The 19376-nt window shown below is 44.2% G+C and overlaps 1 protein-coding gene across 5 annotated transcripts in view; it reads left to right on the top strand.

Moving 5' to 3' along the window:
* Gk5 (glycerol kinase 5 (putative)) overlaps positions 1 to 19376 on the top strand; it is a 65284-nt gene that overhangs the window by 15520 nt on the left and 30388 nt on the right. For 4 of the 5 annotated variants that reach the window (XM_006511133.3, NM_001368879.1, NM_177352.5 and 1 more), the window contains 7 exons: positions 2882 to 2975; positions 5676 to 5807; positions 10809 to 10884; positions 15353 to 15414; positions 15572 to 15645; positions 15873 to 15933; positions 18218 to 18344. In XM_006511133.3, the coding sequence (XP_006511196.1) occupies positions 2882 to 2975; positions 5676 to 5807; positions 10809 to 10884; positions 15353 to 15414; positions 15572 to 15645; positions 15873 to 15933; positions 18218 to 18344 (626 nt within the window). The remainder of the gene's footprint in view (positions 1 to 2881; positions 2976 to 5675; positions 5808 to 10808; positions 10885 to 15352; positions 15415 to 15571; positions 15646 to 15872; positions 15934 to 18217; positions 18345 to 19376) is intronic. The other variant, XM_006511134.2, reaches the window with a different exon arrangement.

Raw genomic sequence — 19376 nt, forward strand, 5'->3', positions numbered from 1 at the left:
GATGGTTTTCAGTCCTTCATGTTTTTTACCTATTCTTTTGAGCTAAACCCTCTTTTTTTCTTCATGTTTCATCCACGGCACACTTAGCTTGCTTTCTGCAGTGATTATTCATGGTATTTCCTCCATTTTTGCTGCTTTTGAAAACTCACCACTTGTTTGTTTCTTCAGTCGCTGAGTCTCCCGGGGAGATTTCGCCAGCCAACTCCAGATCAGGGTGTGTGCCAATTAGCAGTGTAGATATGAGTCATAAACCGGGAGGGATCACTCAGTAACGTTGAACTTCTCAGGCACTGGGCTCTCTCTGCTGCTTTAGGAACTGAATGCGAAGCTGATGTCACAGCGGCCCTGGGGGATTTATATTCTCCATTGCAGGATGTGTAAACTGCCCTCTTCCTAGCAAAGCAGCTCTTTCACTGGAATATGTTTTGTGTTAATGGTTATTACTGATTGCTTTTGACACCAAGTATGTTAAGAGCCACAGAATAAAGTGTCACTAGGATTGAAGGCAGTTTGTTTATGATACTGCCAGTCATGTTCCTCTATGTTCTCTGCTTTTAAAGAGCTCAAACTGACCTACTTCAATGCTAGATGAGTTTTGGAGTACATGCCTCTACGTAGGATCGACTTCTTGATTGTTGAGTTAGCCTCATTTTCATCTTGTGGTTTTTATCCCCCCCTCCCCTCTTTAGCTGTTCAACCCTTCAGCTGCTGTGCTGTGCCTGCCTTAGAGCCTTTGAACACATAAGAGTCATTCTGTCAGAGCGCCTGTGCTTCCTCAGAGCCAATCCTATTGTCATTTCTCACCACAGCCTTTCTTTCCTCCCCACAGGCAGGCTGTCCCTAATCGACCCCTGTATTTCTCCTTCATGAGCCTTGTGCCTGTTGTCTGTAAGCCACGGAGTGATTATTTCTTTGAGTGCCATGGTAAAAGTATACTCACCAGAGCAATGATGCCTGTATTCTGTTCGCTGCTCTGGCTCCGGCTTCTAGAACAATCCTTCATAAATGTTTGCTGGAGTCCATGGAGGACTGAGCAGGGGTCCAGGCTACTCAGGGGCACTAGTACGGTGATAGCATTAGCAATTAAAGATAGTTACACTGACAGAGAAAAAGAACTGCTCAGAAAGAAGTTCTGGAGCGTGCAATTAATTCACAGTTCAGGTTCAATCCTCTGCATTGTAAAATAGAAAGGAGGAGGGGGATCAAGGAGGGAGGAGAAGAGGGGAGGGGGGAGGGGAGGGGAGGGGAGGGGAGAAGAGAAGAGAAGAGAAGAGAAGAGAAGAGAAGAGAAGAGAAGAGAAGAGAAGAGAAGAGAAAAATATTAGTATATATATGGAGGTGACTTGCAGGAGCCTCAAAAGAAAAGGGTTGTCATCTCTTCTTCCTCCTCCTTCTCTTCCTCATCCTTCTCCTCCTCTTCTTCTTCCTCCCCCTCTTCCTCCTCCTCTTCCTCTCCATTTCTTTTTTTTTTTTTTAATTTATTTATTTATATGTAAGTACACTGTTGCTGTCTTCAGACACTCCAGAAGAGGGAGTCAGATCTCGTTACGGATGGTTGTGAGCCACCATGTGGTTGCTGGGATTTGAACTCCGGACCTTCGGAAGAGCAGTCGGGTGCTCTTACCCACTGAGCCATCTCACCAGCCCCTCCTCTCCATTTCTTATGTTTGTACTGTTATTGTAGTATTGACCCAGAGTTTGATAGATTATTCTTTGCTTTGTCTTGTTCTTTTGATGAAAAAGGTGTAGTCTAGGTGAGCCATTAACTGATCTTCTTGCCTACTCAGTGTTCCTACTTGATTTTGCCACCACGGCTGGGAGATTGAGTAATTGATTAATTAGTTAATTAGAGATAAGGTCTCACTTTCTCCCAGGTAGACCAGGTTCGTGTTGCACTCATTGCAAGCTTCCTGCTTTAAGCTTCTAAATGCTGAGATTATAGGCAGGTACCACCTGCTGTGCCATCTCCCTGGCCCTGGGGTTTTCTTTATTGGATACATCTTGGTAATCATATTAGATAGCCAATTCTAAGGTTTCCAGAAGTGGCGAGGTGGAGGACACTGTAGAGCTGCTGGGGTCAGAGGTTTGTTTATGATTAGATCAGGCTGACCATGTAGAAAGGGGAACCATTGGCTTTGTTTGCTTATTTTTGAGACAGAATCTTACTATATATCCCTAGATGGCCTGGAGTTCACTGTGTAGACCAGGCTGGGCTGGAACTCAGGGAAATTCATCTGCCTCTGCCTCTGCCTCTGCCTCTGCCTCTGCCTCTGCAGTGCTGGGATAAAAGCATGTGCTACCAGGTCAGGCCCATTGGCTTTTCAAAACATAGAGCATGTCTCAAGGGCCTCGGCAGTAATTTTGTTACTGCACGCGTACATGTTACATTGTTTCAAAGGGATAGTGGTTTCGTGTACATGTTACATTGTTTCAAAGGGATAGTCGGTTTGGGGTAGGATCTATTCAAAATCTGATTCTACATGCTACAAAATATTTCTAAGGGTTTTGTTTTGTTTTGTTTTGGGGGGTGGGGGGGGGAGTGCCACTCTCTGTTCCAGGCTGGCCTGAAACTCATGGCAGTCCTCCTGCATCAGCCTCTCAAGTGCTGAATAAGCCACGGCCCAGTTAATGTTACATAATTGGTATGTGCTGTGTTATGAGAACCAAAGAGAATGCAAGAATAAGTTCCATTTAGTTGATTGTAGTTTGAAATTTCTTTTTTTATTTGTTTTCTCTTCTGGTAGATCTTTTTTTTTCCCCCTGTGCTAGGACTGAGCCTGGACCTTACACATTCTAAGTGTCCCATCAATGCCTCTAACCCTCTGTGGCTGGCCTTCGATGTAGTGTCTGATTTGTACTTTCCTATTCCCATCTTTCTTAGGAAAACAGGCCATCATTTTCACAACTTCATTAGCTGGCAAGACCTAAGGGCAGCTGAACTTGTAAAGTCCTGGAATAATTCTCTCATAATGAAGGTAATTTTTTTAATCAAATGGGTTTTTTTCTTTTTCTTTTTTTAAGATTTATTTTATTTATGAGTACACTGTAGCGATTTTCAGACACACCAGAAGAGGATGTTGGATCCCATTACAGATGGTTGTGAGCCACCATGTGGTTGCTGGGAATTGAACTCAGGAACTCTGGAAGAGCAGTCAGTGCTCTTAACTGCTGAGCCATCTCTCTAGCCCAATTGTTTGTTTGTTTATTTGTTTTTCTATAAATGTCTCTTAACTTCAGATTTAATTGTAGAGTCTCCTACCCTTTAAGTTTTAGGACATTAAGACAAAGAGCCAGTCAGTGAAATGTAGGAGTAGCCTACCCAAAGCATTGGTGGTAGATTTAAATGCTTTTCTACTTACTGACCCTTGGGGAGGCTGGAGGGAATTTGGGGTAGACCTGTGCTTCACGTGCTCAAGAGATCTCTTACTTCTGCCTGGGGAAAGGAAAAGGATGTAGCCGGCATGGTTTGAGGTGCCCAAACTGCGTCATCCTTTCTTAGAAAGCGTGTGGCTACTGGCATAGCTAGCTAGCTGACTTCTGCAGCTCTTCACACTACCTGGTGCATTGTAGGCTACCGGAAAGGATAGTGAGAATGCGAACCAACCATGAGGACAGCAGTAACAGCGCATTAGCTGTAAGTGAGCCCAGGCTACCAAGGGCATGCACGCAGTTACTGGGGAAAAGGCGAAGCTCCTCAGATAGGGCGCAGCCTGGGGCGTTTGCTGTCACTGGTACTCAGTGTTCTAAGTGTTGCTGATGGTGACTTTTTTGTTTTTGTTTTTGTTTTTTTGTTTTTTTATCTGTAATGACTGTAGTAATCAGTTTATTACACAGATGAATCATTCATGAATGTACAAGCTCCAGAGGAGCAACAGGGTCTTAAATATACACACGGATTTCCATCAAATACATCTCCACCCTTACATCGAAATAGGCCTAAAGCAGTTAAAAACATAAGAAAAATAAGAGCTATTAGCTATGTACTAACTGAGAAACCACATACAAACCAAAGATTATGGAAAGGGGCTAAAAGGAGGAAGGCTGAAAGGGCAGGGAGATGTTTTTGTTTTTTTGAGACGGTGTTACGCACTGTGTAACCCTGGCTGTCCAGGAGCTGGCTCTGTAGATCTGGCTGGCCTCAAGCTCTGAGATCTGCCTGCCTCTGCCTCCTGAGTGCTGGGGTTAAAGGTGTGTGCCAAAAACTGATCAGATGTTGATTTCTAATGCCTTGTGACTGAATGCCTTCTCGGCTACTGTAGGGCTCTGAACTGGCGCAAGGGGTGCATCTGGGGAATGACAGACAGATGGCTCTTCACGCCCACGTGACGTTGTGTTGGTACTGGGGAATCGGAACTTCAGCCCTCGGGTGTGCACAGGCACCTTCATCTCTGAGCCATTTCCTGTTTGTTTGCTTTCACACAGGGTCTCCACGATAGCGCCTGACCTAGAGCTCAGTATGGAGCCCAGGCTGACTTTGAACTTGTGGTCCTGCCTGTCTCCTGAGTGCTGAGGTTGGCCTGTGTACCACTATACCTGACTTCATGTCGTGTTTTTACTTGTTTCTATTTGATGTCTATGAGTATCTTGTCTGCATGTGTACATGTGTATCACATGTGTGCCCAATGCCCACAGATTGTTGCAGGAAATTTTTTAAAAAAAGAACTGGCACCGTCCTGCCCTTGTGCCTCTGCCCCAGTGGCCGGGTGGCCACACACTAGCAAGTAATGGCCGACCTGTTTTTATCTCATGGAGACTCTGACTCTGAACTCCAAAATCTCTTCACCTAGCTGGCTAAGTTCCCACTGGCGAGTCTCTACCATGCCAGCCCTGTGCTTCAAATCCTCCACGGCCTTTGTGGTGCACATCAGGCAAACTCACACTTTGCTGCCATACCTTTCTCTCTGGAACCCAGAAGAGCAGCCGTGTGAGAGAAAACACAACACAAACTCAGTTCAGAGACAATGGTGACTCAATCTCTGGGCGCAACAACTAAAACTTAATCCTGTAAACCTTACTAAAATCTGATTCCTCCAGTGGTGAATCCTTGCAGATCTGCCATGATACCAGGAAACTCTAGCAGCTATATCTTACCCACATGCCGTCCCCATTCCAAAAAAGCCTAACTCTCTCCTGCTCCCTCTCTTCCTCTGCCCAACCCCGAAGTCCCACCTACTTCTCCCAGTGGGTGGCTCCTTTGTACATAAGGGGATTGGTTCACAAGAAGTCACCTGAGTACTTTTGACTCCTTCCTTGTCGGAAGCCCCGCCCAAGAGAGTGGAATTAGCATACAAACAGCACCAGGCCCATCCACAACAGATGTCAGAAGAGGGTGTTGGATCCCCTAGAGCTGGAGTTTCAGAAGGTTGAGAGCCACCACGTGGGTGCTTTAACTGAACCCAGGGGCTCTGCAAGAGCAGCAAGTGTTCTTAATCACTGAGATGCCTCTCTAACCTCTGTTTTTGTTCTGTAAGAAACGGATTAAGCTGGACATAGTGGTGCACATCATTAATCCTAGTGTGGGGGAAGCAGAAACAGGTGGACCTGAACTCCATAAGTTCAATGCCAGCCAGGACTACATAGTTATACCCTGTCTTGAAAAGGGGAGGGGGTCGAGAAAGAAAACCCAAGTGCCCTTAAATGTATTTCCTTAAAGATCTCTTTTGTTTTTAAAACAGCTATTGCATGGGGCCACCCGAGTCCTTCATTTCTTCAGTAGAAGTAAAGTAATGCTAACGGTCAGCCGCTTCAATTTCAGCACCCAGCATGCCACCTTAAGATTGACCTGGATTTTACAAAACCTATCTGAGGTAAGAGAAGATTGTGTGTGTGGAGAGGGGATCATGACTGTGGGGAAGAAAAATTTAAAGAGTAAGAACAATAATCCAGCCTTTTGGGGAAGTGACCAGTACTCCTGGGCTAGAAGACAGAGTTTTCAATTGGTTCCTGTGTTTAAAGTCTTTGTGTTATGTCATAACACAAAAAAGATTGACAGTAAGTTTGAAGCTAACCTGGGCTACATCCAGGAGCTCTAACGATGTCTAACGATGAGATGACATTCTTATGTATGCTAGATAGGTACCCAACATTTTGGGTGACTCAGGCATGCTGGGGGCGGGGTGGGGTGGGGGGGCGGTGCTGAACTTGAGTTAGGCTCAGGTAAAAGCAAAGGTGACAGGCTCTGCAAAGCCGGCGCCTCTTTTTGATTGCAGGCCAGTTTTAGGGAGTGTGGCACAACCGTGGCTTGCTTCATGGGGATTACTTTAGTTCCCTGCCAAAAGCCACGCCTCCAAGATTTGGAGCCTGAGCACTCTTAACTTGGAGCAGTCCGGGCTCCTGCTCCAGCAGCTTATCTCTGTCATCCTCCCTGGCTCCTGAGAAGCTGTTCTCTTAAAGGTCTTACCTGTGCTTCTAGTTGTCAGGACAGATAGCTGCCCTGTGATAACAACCCTGATGGATCAGTGAAGACCTCAATACCTGATCCTCCTGCTTCCACCTCCAAGCTGCTGGGGTTATAGGTATGCACCACTGTACCCTGATCATTTTTCTGATGTACGCCCCATGATTTAAATCATCTTTGGCATATGAAAAACCTTGTGTGCTGTTGCTGTATGCTCACTCTGGCAGCACGCTTACTAACGCTGGAACGGTCGGAGAAGATCAGGGAGCCCCGGCATAAATTCCACAGTGAATTTAGGAAGCACCCCAGTTTTCCTTTCAAACTGTATGTTGAACAAATTTTAGAATTAAAAAAAAATTGACTCAAGAATGCTAAATAAGCCGGGCATGGTGGCGCACGCCTTTACTCCCAGCACTTGGGAGGCAGAGACAGGTGGATTTCTGAGTTTGAGGCCAGCCTGGCCTACAAAGTGAGTTCCAGGACAGCCAGGGCTACACAGAGAAACCCTGTCTCGAAAAACAAAAACAAAAACAAAACAAAACAAAAAAGAATGCTAAATAAGATATTACTGAAAGCCAGGTGTGATAGTGCATACCTTTAGTCCCAGCACTTGAGAGGCAGAGGCATCTCTGTGAGTTCAAGGCCGGCCTGGTCTACAAAGGGAGTTCCAAGATAGCCAAGGCTATTACATAGAGAAACTCTGTCTTGGAAAAATAAATAAATAAATAAATAAATAAGCAAACAAATATTTAGCTTCTAGCCTCTGTGTACAATGTGCAGGTGACTGACTGGGTGTGTACCAATGCATATACCACACGGAGTAAATATAAATAATAAGTGTGAATGCCTATGAGTGTGTGGATGTCCAGGAGAGATGCAGTGACTGAGATAATAGCCATGTGGGAGATACCCTTAGTGCCCCGTGGCATGAGGTCGAGCCGGGGTGGAAAGACAGGCTGAGCAGATAAGGACAAATGAGGCAAGCCATGTCTCAGGAAATTATTATTTTCTGTCTCTCTAGAATTCCAACTTTTGTATTATCAGATTTAAAGAAGCTTTGGCCTTTCCCTCCCTTGGGCATGCTTTTGGTTTGGTGTTGGTGCTGTGTTGAGTAGCTACTCTGTGGTCTTCCGACTGTGTGGTCTGTGCCACAACTGCTCAGCTGCTATAGCTGGAGCAAATAAACCTAGCTGAGTCCACTCAAACTGTATTATAGATTCTAATATTTGATTTTTAGAGAGTTTTTGTTATAAAAATATCTGAGGGTTTTCCTTTCGATATCACAATATAAATTCTTCACTAATTTTAAACCAACAATCTTGAGGTTCTAGAGACTGTCAGGGTTGCCATGGCAACTGTCCGAGGTTTTGTTCAGCTGCTGAGATAAAACACCCTGACAAATACAAGTGAAGGGTTTATTGCAGCTACGGTGCCAGGTTCCAGTCCACTGAAGCAGAGAAGTCACAGTGGCAGGAGTTTGACAGAGCTGGCCACACGGCATCCTTAGTCAGGCACAGAGAACGGGATATATGGTGCTCACCAGTACTTAGCCCGCTTTCTCTCTAGCTTTGATTGATTGATTGATTGATGAGACAGGGTTTCTCTATGTAACCCTGGCTGTCTTGGAGTTCTTTATAAAGACCAGGATGTCCTAGAAATCACAAGAGATCCACCTGCCCCCACCCCAAGTGCTGGGATTAAAGGTATGTGCCACCATGCCTGGCACTTTCTCTGTGTTTGTAGATGGAACCAAAGGCAGGGAATGGCAGAGCCCTCTCTAAGGTTCAGTCTTTCTACATCAATGAGGATAAGCAAGACATTTCCCCCACAGATGATTCTGGATCGTGTCAAGTAGACTATTAAAACTATCACACCAACTATTAGCTGTTAGAATATTTGGGTAAACTTTTCAAATTATAACAACCGTACCTTAGATAAACGTGCCTCATTGTCTGTGATACTGCCATTTTTCGAAGCTTCATTTAAATTTTTAGCCATTAAAAAAAGTGGAGGAATCGGAGAGCTGGCTCAGTGATCAAATGGACTTCCTGCTCTTGCAGAGGGCCTGGGTTCAGTTCCCATCGCCCACGCCACACACCACACACCACAACAGCACCGCACAACCCACGGTAATCTCTCATCCTGGTAATCCAACACTCTCTTCTGGCCTCCACAGGTAGATAGCAGGCACATAAGTGGTGCACATACACACATTCAAGCAACTAAGCATCCGTCTACATAAAATAAAAATAGAACTTTAAAAATAGAATAGAGCTGGAGATGGAACTCAGATTGTTAAATGTTTGCTTAGCTTGACCAAGCACTGGGTTCAGTCACCAGCTGCACACAAAAGGGAGTTGGGAAGAGTCGGGGAACAGGGATGTAATCTTGTGTGGAACACCACAAAAACAAAACAAATGGTAATTACCATTTTGATCAAAGAACTAATACTCAGGTTTGGGCCCTCCGCCCACCTAGAGTCAGGCAAGCATACAGAGTTTATATAGAGAGGATCTGTATCGCTCTCCACATTGCCTGGAAGTTACACATCCCCTGTATGCTGCAATCATCAGGAAAGGGGAAGAAGGTGAATGCCCTATAAAAAACTGCCTTAGCAAAATGATGATGCAAACACAAGCTAACAGGATTAGTCTTCTTTCTGTTGCTTTCCTGAGAACCTATTTAGTGCCCGAGCAAGTCCATTTGAACGGGTGCATGGAAACCTTTTGTATTGGGAACTTTACCACTGCCCAAACAGCTGTGTATGTGACTGTGTGTGTGTGTGTGTGTGTGTGTGTGTGTGTGTGTGTGTGTATGTGCGCGTGCGCGCCTGCCTATGTGTGTGTCTGTGTGTGTATCTGTGTATTGTGTATGTATGAGTGTGTGTGTGTCTCCACATGTGGGTACCTGTGGAGGCCAGAAAAGCAAGTTAGATTCCATAGGAGTTTCAGGTGGTTGTGAGGGACTACCTCAGAAATGCCTGATGCAGCTGCTTCAGGAAGTTCTTGCTTTTCTTTTCTTTCTTTCTTCTTTTTTTGTTTTTTCAAGACAGGGTTTCTCTGTATAGCCCTGGCTGTCCTGGAACTCACTTTGTAGACCAGGCTGGCCTCAAACTTAGAAATCCTGTCTCTGCCTCCCAAGTGCTGAGATTAAAGGCGTGTGCCACCACGCCCAGCTCTTTTTTTTTTTTTTTTTAAGATTTATTTATTTTATATATGTAAGTGCATTGTTGTTGTCTTCAGACACACCAGAAGAGGGCATCAGATCCCGTTACAGATGGTTGTAAGCCACCATGTGGTTGCTGGAAATTGAACTCAGGACATCTGGTAGTGCTCTTAACCACTGAGCCATCTCTCCAGCCCCCAAGAAGTTCTTTTAACCATGGAATAATCTCTCTCCCCTTCTCCCCTCCTCAGTTTTTAAGGTTAAAAACTGTTTCTGTGAGAATTTCAGACATGAGTACTAACTACATTTAAATTATTTCTACCCCTCCCTCTCCACCCTCTGACTCCTCTCTTGTCTTTTTCACTCCCTTTCAAATTCATGACCTGTTCTTTAATCATGATTAATAAATACATAGGTATATATATGTATATAAATAAAACAGGCTAAATCCACATATACACACACTGTGGGATTGGATAACCTATTAGGAGCTCATGCCCAGAGAATTCAGATTTTTCTTCTCTCAACAGCCAGCACCTATAGGGCTTCATCAGGCATGTGGTACTGTGAGATTTCCCCCATCCCTGTTGGCTTATAATGGTGCAGATATGATCATGCTGCTCTTCCTTTGGCCACCATGTTGTTGTGGTTTCATGGGTGCAGCTGCCCTGACATAGATAGAAGATACTATTGTGCAATAGATGGCTCAGTCCCCTGGCTCCTTAAGTCTCCCCATCCCCTCTTCCACAACACAGGTAGGGGTTGTGTTGTGTGTCAGAGGGGGTTTCACACCCACAGTCAGGGTTGTATTGTAAGTGTATCAAATGGTGTTTTACATTCCTCAGTCCATTGTTCTCTGTATATTTTGACTAGGTAAGGGGGCATAACACTTTTAAAAAATAGGCAGTCTTTGGATTTAACTCTTAAGCCATAGTATGATATTAATTCTTTAGCTTGTATGGTATATTTGCATATTTAAACTAAAATATATACATATATATGCTTTGCTTTTTTAAATTAAAAATGTAAAGTTTTTAAACTAAAGTTTTCAGTGAAGCACAGAGTGAATAGGAAGAACTCCTTCCTAAGTCCCATTCACTAAGAATTAAGATCTTTTGGAATGTATTCTACAAATGATCTTTCTAGGTATATTTCTCAGTATTGCAGTGTATCTGTATTTTTGTGTGTGTGTGTTCCTGATATTGAAGTCAGTTGTAGTTGACTAAAACGTTCTTCTGATTTCAAGGTGAAAAGGGCAGTTGAAGAAGACAATTGTTGCTTTGGGACGATTGATACCTGGCTGTTATACAAGCTCACGAAAGGTAAAGTCGACATCACAGACCTGTTCCAATGAATCCAAGTAAGACTGAGGGCCCAGTGTTGCTTAAGAGAGAATCGTAGTTACGTCCACCCCGGTTTTTTTCTTTCCATGTTCCAAACACTGCTGTTTGCCACACCGGTGAGACTACATGTCGCAATAAAGCTAGAAACAGCACCCCCATGTATGACGGTGAAAGAGGCAGAATAAGAAGACACAGACTTAATTCCAAAGAGCTTAAGAAACCTACAAAGGAAATGAGAGGAAAGTCAGAAAGGGGTGGGGACAAACATGGGGCGCACAGAGGCCGAGCACAGCTTGGGCCCCACCGCTCCCTGTGGGGTAGGGGAGCAGCACTGTGTACCCCCCTTCACTGAGTCATACTGGGGACTGGGCCTTCGATAGCTGGCTGCTTAAGAAAACCCCCAGATAAACTGAAGGAGCTAGGCAAGCTAACACAGGAACACAGCACCATGCTAACATAGCGTGACTCCTTCAGAAGACCAGACACAGGGTAAAGTGAGATTTCAGGCTGATTGGTAAAACATCATGGGTGACACAAGGGGAATACAAACAAGCAGATTAGTTAAATTCAGGGCCCGAAGGGAAGGTCAGCATTGTAAAAGAAAACATCAGCCATCTGATGACCGCAACTGTCCGGGAGAGTTCAGCAAGAAGATTGATATTCGGAACAACAGGTAGAAATGTTGGAAATGGAAAACAGTGAATCAAATGAAAAACACAGTGGAGAATTTCACCAATACGCTTGACCTGCTAAAAGGAGAAATAAAAGGGCAGGAGAGCCATACCCATGAAGTGCTGCATCCAGACACCAAGAAGAGAGAAAAGGGACAGGTGTGACCACAGTGTCCAAAAGACGCTAACATGTGTTTGAATTATAATGCTGTGTTTTAGCATCGTGTAAGCATCCAAGTGATACAAGAGACAAGCAAACACCAAAGAGAATGATGGGTCAGTGACATTATAGCAGAGAGTTTCCCAAAGCAAGAATAATGGATAGCCAATAGAAGGGGCACTTAGAATCTCAAATAGATATTACCACAGAGGAACCTTTGATGAAAGTCAAAATGCCAAGGCAAAGAGCAGAGGACACTGAGAGCTGCAAGGAGAACATGCCAACTCATGTACAGAAGCAGAAACATCGGAAAGACATCAAATCACCTGCCAACAACCAACGTGGAACCATACTTCCAAGCCCTGGGAGTAATGGCTGCCAACTGAGAGCAAACCGCCCAGCAAAGCCGTCTTTTACATTTGAGAGAGAAACAAGGGTGTTCGTTGCCAGGCGCAGGCAGTTCTTGACTCTCAAGCCAGCGATGCAGAGGATGCATCAAGGAGTACTGTACACAGAAAAGGAAGGAAGTCTCAATCATAAGAATACAGGAAGTGGGGGCTGGAGAGATGGCTCAGTGGGTAAAAGCACCGACTGTTCTTCCAAAGGTCCTGAGTTCAAATCCCAGCAACCACATGGTGGCTCACAACCATCTGTAACGAGATCTAATGCCCTTTTCTGGAGTGTCTGAAGACAGCTACAATGTACTTACATATAATAAATAAATAAATCTTTAAAAAAAAAAAGAATACAGGAACGGATAAATTTTGTGAGCTGAGGAGAGCAGGAGGGGATCTATCATGGAGTAGTAAACCAGCAAGGCCTAATCCTAATAGGGCAGAAAGAAGAGAAGGAGAGTGTGGCCAACTAGAAAATGACCAGGAATGTTGTAGTCAGCGCCGTGTCGGCAAAGGACAAGCTGCTGGAGAAGTTCCCTCTCCTTCCACTGCGTGGGACTGGGGGTCGGGGTGGGGGTTGTTGGGACACAGATTGCAAGGAGTGGTGGTGGGCACCTTTACGAGCCATCTCAGCCCGCAGTGACATTCTTCATAGGACTAGAAGACAACGAGCAATCCTAGCTGGATTTGGTGCTGCACTTCTGAAGCAGAGGCCAGGTGGATCTTTGTGAGTTCATCACCAGCCTGGTCTACAGGGCGAGTTCTAACCCAGCTAGAGCTACACAGTGAGAGGCTGTCGCAAAACAAAAATAAAAAGAATGCCTTTAACTGGAAGGCAGGGACAGGCGGTTTACATAGCAAGCTCTGGGACACCCAGGACTACATAAAGAAACCTTGTCTCCAAAGAACAAAACGGATTGTTTGGGTCTGGAGAGATGGCTGGGTAGCTAAGAATATTCGTTCTTGCTTTTCCAGAGCACCTGTGTTTGGTTCTCAGCACCTATACCAGGTGACTCACAGTCTGGAAACCCAGCTCCAGGGCTCCCACGCCCTCTTCTGGCTTTTATGGGCACCTGCATACATGTGCACAGACACATACAGATAAAAAGAAATCTTTTTTGGAAAAAATGGATCTTAGCATAAGATGAAACTAAAACTTCTAGAAAATGACATAGGCAAAATGCATCAGGTTATGTTATTGGCAGAGACTTTCTGGAAAGTCTATTAGCACTGGACTTATCTCAATAATCGGTAGACAGGATTGCTTGAAATTAAAAACTTCTGCACAGCAAAGGAAACAGTTGCTTACATGAAGAAACAACCTATAGAGCAGGGAAAATAATCTAACACAGCCGCCCCCACGGCACCCTAAAAATGGCTAATAATTACTTTTTAAAGTTTTAAGTATGTTAATCCTGAGGGAAATACAAATTGAAACTACTTTGAATTCCATCTCACCCAGATCAGAATGGCTGTCATCAAGAAAATAAAGGAAGCCAGGTATGGTGGCTCAGGCTTTCAATCCCTCATTTGGGGGGCAGAGGCAGGTGAATCTCTGTGAGTTCCAGGCTAGCCTTATCTACATAGCAACAGGGCAACAGAGAGAGACCTGGTCTTAAAGCACATTAGAGAGAAGACAAATGACAGCTGGTGCTAGGGATGCCTAGGAAGAGGAGCCCGATTCACCGCTGTCGCTGGGAGCGGAAGCTTGTGTGGTCATGATGGAAATCAGTATGGAGGCTTCTCAACAAGTGAAAAGAGAATTCCCATGTGACCTGGCTCTACCACTCCAGCGTATAACTAGGGGATTATAAGCATGCCACAGAGATACCTACACATCCATGTTTACTGCTGTACTATTTATGCAGCCAAGAGGAGAAACCAGCCTAGAAGTTCACCAATGCATGAATCAATAACAAGAAAATGTGGCACATTCACAAAGTGCAGTTCTATTCAGCTCTAAAAGCAATGAATGGAGAGTCATGACAGGAGAATGAATGGAACTGGAAATCACGTGAAGTGAGACAACCAAGACTTCGAAGAAAAGATACCACATTATATCTCATTTGCAGAACCTATGTTTGAGTCTGTCTGTCTATCTGTCTGTGTCTGTGTCTGTGTTGCTGAGTCTGTGGCATTAAACCAGAGGATCATGAGAGAGAATTTAGAGATTTTAAGGGATGGGAACAGGGTGCTGGAATACATGTACCATGAAGTCAAATGTGCAGTGTGTCTGGGGGAAGGAGAGAAGTTAGACCAGACATGAGGAAAAAGGGGAGAGGCAACTCAGAACAAAGTATAATAACATAGGAAAATGCCATAACGAAATGCATTGCTGTGTGTGCTGACTTTAAAAAGGGGAGGGGGACTGGAGAAGTGGATCAGCTGTTAATTGCTAAACACCCTCATGTTAGTTCACAAGCATGTCTGACTCCAGTTCCAGGGAATCCACTGCCCTCTTCTGACTCCCAGGGGCGCCAGGCACATATGTGGTACACAGACATACATGCAGACCAAACACTAATACACATAAAATGAAGTGAATAAATGTAACTTTAAAATTTGAAAGAATAAAATAATGATAACACTGTGCTTGGATATACTTCAGGGTGTGTGTGTGTGAGGATGCCACCTAGCATTTGGACACACCTCTTCCTTTAAAACTCATGATCTAAGGTTTTATCTGTAAAGTTGCTTTTGTAAGGTTCAAGGACTTGTAAGATAGCTTAGCCGATCACGGTGTCTACTGCCAAGCATGATGGCCTGACTTTAGTCCCGAGAACCCACATGGTCATGAGAGCTGACTATTGAAAATTGTCCTCTGGCCCCCACATGCAGACAGTGGTATGTAAGGGGCGGGATCAGAGGGCTCAACAGGTAGAGGCACCTGCTGCCAAGCCTGCCCACCAGACCTGATCCCTGGGACCCACGAGGTGGAAAGAGAGCACAGACCCTCTAATTGGCATGTGTGTGCTGTGATAAAACACACGCACACAAACACATACAGAATTGTAGTTTTGAAATTTTTAAATAAAATTCCAATCAAAATAAAACACTATAAAGGTTTATAAAGATTAGATGGGTTTTTTCCTGGAAACTTGACTGTTGCAAACATCCATTTTAGGGTGAATTTGAAGATAGACACAGGTCTAGATTATAAACCGAGGTTGGGAGATTTATATTTCCTGATAATAAATGTGTTATTTCTCCTGCAAATCCAGGTTCTTCCTACGCCACGGATTATTCAAATGCCAGCACCACTGGATTTTTTGATCCCTATGCGGTAAAGACTTTTCTCTTTTTTTGAATCACCCACTTTTCTGTATTGCGGGCTAGATTCTTCTTTAACTGACTGTAGTTGAGAGCCCTTGTCTTGAAATGTGGGTAGAGGTGTGAGGCCGGTGAGCTTGCATATCCTGACGCTGTATTCTCATGCATAGATGCGCTGGAGCAGGCTCATAACCACCATGGTCTCCATCCCACTGTCTATCCTGCCTCCTGTGAAGGATACCAGGTAACTAACTGAGCATCGGAAGCACGCTGCACAGCTGCCTTCCAAGTCCTTTTGCTTTGCTGGGAAAGGGAGTTTTGTTTTTGTTTTTGTTTTTTTTTGTTTTTTTTTTTTTACATGCTTCTGCATCTATTCTATAACTTTATGGGCTACGCGAAAAGCAGTTTGCCGGATTTTAGGGTGAGTGCGTCCAGAGCTACAACTAACTCTTTCATCGATCTCATTTGAAGCTATAATTTTGGATCAGTGGATGAGAAGATATTTGGCGTGCCTATACCAGTTGTTGCCTTGGTAAGTAGAAGGCATTGGGGTGGGGGTGTAAGAGCTAAATAATTGGATAGTTGGGGCGAGCTTTCAGAGAAACAGAAGGTCTTTAGTAGAATAATGCCTGAGCCAGGGGTGGTGGCTCCCAGCTTTACTCCCAGTAGTCACTCAAGGGCACAGGCAGGCAGGTTTTGTGAGTTTGAGGCCAGCCTGATCTACACAGCAAGTTCCAAGGCTGCCAGAGCCACACAGGTAGGCCCTACTGTTCTTAGTGTTAGTGTTAAAGCATTTGCCACCAGGTACAAGGCCCTGGGCTCAATATCAGCACTAAAGAAGAAACACACATTCTGCCTGGTATCTCTTTTACTTTCTTTTAAGTTAAAAGGGTCGTGTATATAATGAGAAGCATTTCCTATATAAGGAAACTGTGGCATTTTCTAAAGATGCTGTGTTCTGAGTAAAAGAACACATCTGTAGATGCTTGATTTGAAAAACAGCAAGGGGTCACTGCTGCTTATATTTCATCAGAAATAGTTTATATTTCACCAGAAAATCAGTAACTGGGCAGTTGATACTGGAGGATAAAGTTGTAGCTAGATGTTATAAAATCCTTAGCTTGCTGGTGTGAATAGAATAATTGCTAGGGTCTGCTTCCTTTTAGATTTATGTTTACTTTATGTGTTTGGATGCTTTGCCTGCATGTATATACATCACCATGTGTGAGCAGAACCCAGAAGAGAACGTTTGATCTCCCGACACTAGAGTAACAGATGGTTGTGAGCTGCTGCGTGGGTGCTGGGAATCGAACCTGGGTCCTTCGCAGGAGCAGCAAATGCTTCTAACTCTGAGCCACTCCACAACTCCCGGGTTTGGTTTCTAAGGTTTCTCTTACTGCTGGACTTTAGCTCTCTGGCCAGAGGAGAGAGTACAGAGTGAGAAACCCTCAGGATGCCAGCCGTGCTGGAAACCCTCACCACCTGTCCCCAGATGAACTCTCCACATTAGCCAGGGAGTCAGAATGGGAGGGGGTATATTTACTTATAAATAACAGGTACATCTTATTATGTAGCTTAAGTTGGCCTTGAATCTCTGTGTAGGCCAGGCTGGCCTCAACCTCAAAGCAGTCCTTCTGCCTTGGTCTCTAAAGTGCTTCCATGCCCAGGCGGTATCATCATCACCACCATCATCAGCATCAGCATCATCACCATCATCACCATCATTTAAAGCAGGCTCCTGTTATTAGTCCAGGCTTGCCTCTGACTTAAGATCCTCCTGTCAGGGTCTCTGATGCTGAGGTTATGTGTTCAGCTATGTAGTAACATGAGTTTTATCTTTTATTTTACCTTTTAAATATTTATCACTGTGTGTGTGTGTGTGTGTGTGTGTGTGTGTGTGTGTGTGTGTGTGTGTTTGGGTGTGCGCATGCACCATGTGTACCATGGCATGCATGCGGAGGTCAGAGGACAACTTCCGGGAGTTGCTTCTCTCTTTCTACCATCTGGAGGTCCAAAGATCAGACTCAGGGTGTCATGTCCAGCAGCAGCTCTGTTTATCTGCTGAGACATTTTGCCAGCCCTAGCTTCATTTTATTTCTTTGTTTAATATACTGCTGGTGACCATGACCACATATAGATAAGGCAAATGCTCTATAGTGTGTGCTTAATGGTCCTCACCACTCAGGAGGCTGAGGCGAGAGAGGAGGTCTAGGCTACCCTGGGAAACATGGCAACCCATCTCTAAAAAGAATTGAAATGGAGTTGGGGTGTAACTCAGTGTGGAGTGCTCACCAGTGGACCTGAGGCTTTAGGGTTGATTTCCAGCATGTAGAACATTAAGTATCATTATGTGTGTTTATATATAGCCATGGTAACAAAATTATAATCTTCTAAAGCAATAAACACGTTTAAGACTTTTAATTTTATTTGTTCTACCTCTGTCACTCTTAGTAAAAGAAATTTGTGACTTCAGGTCCTGACAAAGGATGATGAGACCTCTAAGGTGAAACGAAAAAGCCCACTGTTTCAGTGCCGTTCTTCTACTGACACTTCTAAAACTGTTCACGTTTATAAAAGCCATGAACTAGAGTGGTATCAGAAGCCCTTGGACAAGTCACTTGCCTGCAGTGCTGGCCCTGAGAGACCCTTGGACTGTGCAACTGTTGTCTTTGGGGTTCATTTTTAACTTAAGGAAATGGCAAAAGAGCAAGTGAACTATGTAATCACGAGAATCGTGCAAATGGGGGATGGACTGTGTGTAATGAAGCAAGCCAGGGTACAGTGTGTTTCTGACAGTCTGACTGACACCTCGGCAGGTTGGTGACCAGCAGTCGGCCATGTTTGGAGAGTGCTGCTTCGAGACGGGAGATGTGAAGCTAACCATGGGAACTGGAACATTTTTGGATATCAATACTGGAAAAAACCTTCAGCATGTTAATGGAGGTAAATAATCTTGTTAGTTAGATAAAATTACATTCATGTTTGTTTGCGATGTATATCAATACCAAGCCCCCATTTCATGGTGAGGGTATTCTTTCATATGTTTTATTATTAGAGAAAATTAATCCCCATTGCCTTTAATTAATTAATTAAAGGAATTATATTAGCAGCATTAAAAATAAAGATGTTGCCAGATGGTGGTGGTGCACATCTTTAATCCTAGTACTCAGGAGGAGGCAGAGGCAGGCAGGTCCCCTTGAGCTGAAAGTCAGCCTGTTCTACAGAGCAAGTTCCGAGACTATACAGAAATATGTCTTTGGAAAAATCCAACCCAAAAAAACAAAACCCAAATATATTAATACAGCAAATTAACAGATGGATTTGGCTATTTTGGCCAGCTTTCCATATATTTATTTGTATTACATATTATATTTGTTTAACATTTACTATTAGAGTCTAAATCTCTCTTTTTCCCTCATATATATTTATTTATTTTGGTGTGCTGCTGCTGGGACTCAAACCCAGGGCCTTAGCATGTTAGGCAAGCAAGTATTATACGCCTTGAAGTACAACCATGATTTATTTTTTCTGTGCATTAGAAACTTTGGGGGAGTAGTAATTGCCAACCAATGATCGATACATATTTAGGACCTTTTTAGTTTTTTGAGAGCGAGTCTCATGTAGCGCCATCTGGCCTTGAACTTGCTATATAGACAAAGATGGCCTGGAGCTGCTGGTTCCCCGGGGCTAGGGTTATAGGTTTTGCCACCATGCCTGGTTTATATGGTGCTGGCAATAGAACCAGGGATTCATGTGAGCGGGACAGGCACTCTTCCAACTGAGCTTTGTCTCTGTAGCCCTGGCTATCCTGGAACTTGCTCCAATAGACCAGGCTACCCTTGAACTCACAGAGATCCACCTGCATTTGCCTCCTGAGTACTGGGATCAGAGGCGTGTAGCACCACTGCCCGGCATCCTCAGCATTTTCAAAGATGCATTTAAAATCCGTTTTCCTGCCTTTGCTCTGCAGCCTTA

The sequence above is a fragment of the Mus musculus genome, chromosome 9, assembly GCF_000001635.26.
Source record: "Mus musculus strain C57BL/6J chromosome 9, GRCm38.p6 C57BL/6J".
In the NCBI taxonomy this organism is placed as follows: Eukaryota; Metazoa; Chordata; class Mammalia; order Rodentia; family Muridae; genus Mus; species Mus musculus.